Source organism: Bidens hawaiensis, unplaced genomic scaffold (genome assembly GCF_021521415.1).
Source record: "Bidens hawaiensis isolate Kalapana, Puna unplaced genomic scaffold, B.hawaiensis_p1.1 tig00021044_1, whole genome shotgun sequence".
Classification (NCBI taxonomy): domain Eukaryota; kingdom Viridiplantae; phylum Streptophyta; class Magnoliopsida; order Asterales; family Asteraceae; genus Bidens; species Bidens hawaiensis.
In genome coordinates this window covers 332454-337286 of record NW_027493259.1, presented here as the reverse complement: position 1 = coordinate 337286, position 4833 = coordinate 332454, and the positions used below count along the sequence as shown (strand labels likewise).

The following is a 4833-nucleotide window of genomic DNA, read 5'->3' as shown; positions in this document are numbered from 1 at the left end:
TTGGTGTAGGACAAGTTGTTGACTAAACAACATCAAGGACACGTCATTTAGCCGTTGAAGAATAAGTCCTGCTGCACGTGTTTATTTGTTGGTTATTAAAGTGTTTCAGTTCCTACTTTTATGTTTGATTGAGTCATGTGTTTAGTGGGTCAGATAGTGACCGTTGGGTCTTCTTCCTAGTTTATCTCCTTTTCCAGTACTTGTTTCTAGTATTTATAGCAGTAGATGTATGCATTTTTATTTATCCAGAAATAAAAAAAAGCTCGAAGCATTTTATGAGCATTTACCTTTATATTCTGTTCACTACTCAAGTTTTGTACTGGTTGTGTTGTGATTTCCACTTCTCTAATTTTACACAAGTGTTTGTGAGAGGTATAAATAGAGTGTAAGGGAACTCATTATTAGTGCATAAATGACATAGGCGCTGGCGTAAAACAAGTATAAGTTAAATTGAATTATTGGGAAATGACATAAGAACGGTCCTTAAATAATCAAATTATGATAAGAAAGATTTGGTGCGTAGTCCTTTAGGAAAAATCAAAAGGAAGATCAATTTTAAAAACCCTATAATAAAATAATTAGTGGTCTTTGGTTAATGTTGAGGTAAGCTGGCCAGCTGAGTGATCGTATTCCATTATTGCATATAGCAGCCAGTGGACCTTTGCATCTTACCTGATGTATTTATGAAAAAAGTTGCTGTTGTGTTGACCCATGTCATTGGCTTTTCTTAACCAAATTAGATATTAAATTGTTCATGCACTTGACTTTTCTAAACCAAATTATTTTTTGTTTCAAAAAATATTCAATGCAAGTACGGACAAACCGGACAATGTTTACGATATGAACGTTTGAGTGTTACAAATATCGTGTTTAGGTAAAATACCATTTTCTAGAGATTGTATAGAAAAACCAAACTCTATAGAAATACCTAAAATCTCAAATATGCAACATATATATTGATAATAAAAAAAAAGACTTGCTTGGTCGGACACCGTTTACATATGTGAAATAAATAATAAGTTGCATAGAGTTGAATTTATTCTTATGGTGTTGTACTTTGATTTGTGTAATTGGGGGACTGGTTTATCTATATGTTTTATGTATAGAGTTGATTTATATGTTTTGCTTTTGAATGCTTTGCAAGTTTAACTAGTTTTTTTTATAAGTTAGGAGGTTGTGTTTGAGCATGTTAAGTTTATGCTTAGTTTAAGTAGGAATATTAGTATGGTTTATTTTAGTATAAATAGATGGATTATGAATCGTTGTATGTGCGTCAAGAATTATAATAAACCAAAAGAATCGGTCTTGATTGAGATCAAATTCTATGCTTGTGTGTATGATAAAAAAATGTTACAATGGGATTTTAGAAAAAGTATGTGATCAAGTTGGTGTGATTTATATTGAATCACAAAGTATGTGTGTGATCAGAAATGTGTAATGAAATCTTAGAAAAGGTACAAGATCAAGTTGGTGATGGGGAATCACAGCCATGTGTATGATCAATTAGATTAACTTTTTAACGTGATTAGTTAATGAAGTAATTACATTGTTGTGGTAGTTCTAAACATATAAAAAAATTTGTCATTAAGACATTAAGTTATATTTAGAAGGGTGGGATACGGTTGATGTAACGGGTTGAAAGGATGCTTGAACGAAAAGTGTTGAAAGTGATATAACAGCCTCAATTATGTGTATAACTCACTGAGACAATAATGACTCCCATAGCCATGATACATATTATTCAAAAAACAGAAAGTTGATCGACAAACTATTGTTTAACTGGCTTATTTTCTTAAACCGATTACCACAAAATCGAACTATGGAGCTTTAAGCGACTTCGCCACGTCAATGACAAATCGGTATCTAACATCGGACTTCACCATCCGGTCCATTGCATTATTCACATAATCTATTGGAATTAACTCAATATCGGCAGTCACACCGTGTTTAGCTGCAAAATCAAGCATTTCTTGAGTCTCTTTTAGCCCTCCAGTCGAACTACCAGCAACGATCTTCCTCCCTGTACGTAAATCCCATCAAGTTAAACAAAATGCAGCTTTATGAAGAAAATATAGTATCAACTATCAACTATGAATTGAAAGAACACGAACCCATGATTAAAGAAAACGCAGCTATCTCAAGTGGTTTCTCGGGTACACCCACAAGAATAAGCTTCCCATCTGGTTTAAGCGCACTCACTAATGGCGCAATTGGGTGAGTTACCGAGACCGTGTCGATTATTCCATCCAATGTACTTGCAGCAGCCTGATTACAACAATAGACCAAAAAAATCAATGTCTAAACTACAAATTTTAAAATTTATAATATATTAAAATTTGGATTTCTATCTAGACGAGTAAGCCAACAAGTCAAGCTTACCTTGACCCGGGCTCAGCTCGCTTACAAACAGAATCGGCTTGCTAGCTCGTTTACAAATAGAGCAGGCTCGGTTCAGCTCGTTTACAAGCAAGCAGTGAGTTTTTTTAAATAATAGTAACTAACTACATTTCAAGAAGTGAATATCCCACCTGCATCTGTTCAGGGTCTTTGCTAACTATGAAATGGTCAGCTTTAAGTCCTTCAATTGCTTCTTGCTTCTTAGCCTGCGCGGTGCTAAACACGGTAACCTCGGCCCCAAAAGCCTTGGCAAACTTGACTGCAACATGACCGAGCCCACCAAGCCCAACCACACCCACCTTCGTACCCGGCTTGTCTAACCCAAAGTGTCTGAGCGGGCTGTAAGTCGTGATACCCGCACATAACAATGGTGCACCCGAATCAAGGGGCAGATTCTTCGGCCAACTCAACACAAAATGCTCATCGGCCACCATGTGGTCCGAGTATCCACCATATGTACGTGTGCCATCATGATAGGGGAAATCGTAAGTTAGAATCTGTTTCGGACAATAGTTTTCAAGATCATTAGTACAGCTTTGACATGATCTGCATGATCCCACAAAGCATCCAACCCCGACATTGTCACCGACTTTGAATTTCTCTACTTTGCTGCCGACTTCTGTCACCACACCCACGATCTCATGCCTACATTAATCAATCAAGAACGAATTGATAAACAAAAAACGAGCACACCCACATAAACTGATACTGGATAACTCTCAATACAACACAACAAATATAATTAAAAGAAAACCTATTACACATAACTCGTTTCTGTTAATTAACCTGGACGGTTATCATCAATTTGTAATGTAACTAAGCTAAGAGAATAGCTTACAACACAAAATAGGTCATTAAACAATTGAGTCAACACAAATCAAGTTATGGGATTGATTGCACCAATTAGTGCAATAGTACAATTCAGTCAAAATTTCAAATCCCATCAAAATCAGTGAAAATCGAAAGAATCAAAATGAAAATTGTTGCAATCATGACAATTGATTATTTATTAAATTACTTGAAAACCTTTATTTTTTTTCTTAACGGCAAATATATCGTACTCCTACTCTTGCACAATACACTACTCCAAACTAATATTCTCTTCGTCCCATTAAAAGTGTTGATATTTCCTAGTTTTATTTTTCATATTATAAATGTACACTTTCAAAATTTATTAATCAATTTCTAAGTTTACCCTTAAACACACACGACTAACACTAATAAACAATATTGATGAACCCAATTTCCAAAGGCATTATTGTCATTTGGTAAGTAAAAAGTAATCATTCAATCTACCTTGATATTTGTGTTTTTCAAACCATAACATTTTTAATGGTACGGAGATATAAACTTACCCTGGAACAATGGGATAAGTCGTGAAGCCCCAGTCGTTCTTGGCAAAGTGAAGATCGGTATGGCAGATCCCGCAATACAAAACTTTAAACCTCACGTCTTTATCACCAGTAACCCTGTTAATAATGATCAACAACATATATATTTCCATTAATATCAAAATTAGTAAAGTCCATGCACAATGTATGTAATTATTATTATTATTATTATTATTACCTTCGGGAGAAAGTAAGTGGAGAAAGAACTCCTGAAGTGTCACGAGCTGCATAACCATAGGCCTTGATTGGATGCTCAGTTTCTGGAGATTTGGCCATGGATGAATTAAATGAAGGTTCGGGTACTGACGGAGATAATAGTAGTTGTTGGACATTATGGTGTGGATGGTAACTAAATAAATAGAGGGCAGAAAGTACGAAAATGACATAGGTAGTGACGTGGGTATGGGAAATGTTGAATGAATGCGATGTGACCTTGGCTACTTTTGTTGGTGAGTTTCTTTAGTAAAAATAAAGTGTTTTTTTAGTTGATAGGGTCGCTGTGGTTTTAAATTATTTTAACGACTGGTACAAGGGGCGGAGGCGAAGAAAAAGGACAAAAAAGGGGATGTTGAAGAGAGGTTCGAGATGGAGGGGTGATATGACAGTTTGATAGGAGCAGAACACTAACGGATCTTCTTCAAGATTACCAGTCCATGAACTATGAAATCCTAAAGCAAGTCTTAAACTATGTGCAATGGAGGGGCTACAAAATAAGACGTTTTACGTTACGTGAAGCTCAGTCAGCAAATTGTGAGTTTTGTTTGATGGGTGTAGTGGTGTTGTAGCCTAATATATATATATATATATATATATATCACGGGGAAGGTTCATGTGCATTTTAATCTTAACATGAGAACGTATGAAATAAAAATAATTTATAAAAAAATGATAACGTAAGAAACAATACCAACTACACCACCAATCTACATAAGCAATGATTTATAATAACAAAGAAAAAAACCTAAAAAATACAACAAAATAATCAAAATCACGAGCAAAACAATAACAGCAAATACCAACAAATACTTATAACCACAAAAGAAAC

At 35.0% G+C, this 4833-nt stretch overlaps 1 protein-coding gene across 1 annotated transcript; it reads right to left on the bottom strand.

The window, feature by feature from the left end:
- Positions 1-1738: 1738 nt before the first annotated feature.
- Positions 1739-4157, bottom strand: LOC143562638 (8-hydroxygeraniol dehydrogenase-like). The gene is made up of 5 exons (XM_077050386.1): positions 3967-4157; positions 3753-3866; positions 2529-3042; positions 2112-2265; positions 1739-2020 (listed from the first exon to the last, which is right to left on the bottom strand). The coding sequence occupies exons 1-5, from the start codon at positions 4062-4064 to the stop codon at positions 1818-1820; spliced, it is 1083 nt and encodes a 360-aa protein (XP_076906501.1). The 5' UTR covers positions 4065-4157; the 3' UTR covers positions 1739-1817.
- Between the last annotated feature and the right edge of the window lie 676 nt (positions 4158-4833).

Excerpts from the sequence above, each read along its gene's own strand:
- LOC143562638 (XM_077050386.1), bottom strand. The coding sequence starts at position 4,064 with ATGGCCAAATCTCCAGAAACTGAGCATCCAATCAAGGCCTATGGTTAT. Across the intron at positions 3,043-3,752 it reads ACTTATCCCATTGTTCCAGG|GCATGAGATCGTGGGTGTGG; the intron begins GTAAGTTTATAT and ends TGATTAATGTAG. Across the intron at positions 2,266-2,528 it reads AAGACCCTGAACAGATGCAG|GCTGCTGCAAGTACATTGGA; the intron begins GTGGGATATTCA and ends TGTTGTAATCAG.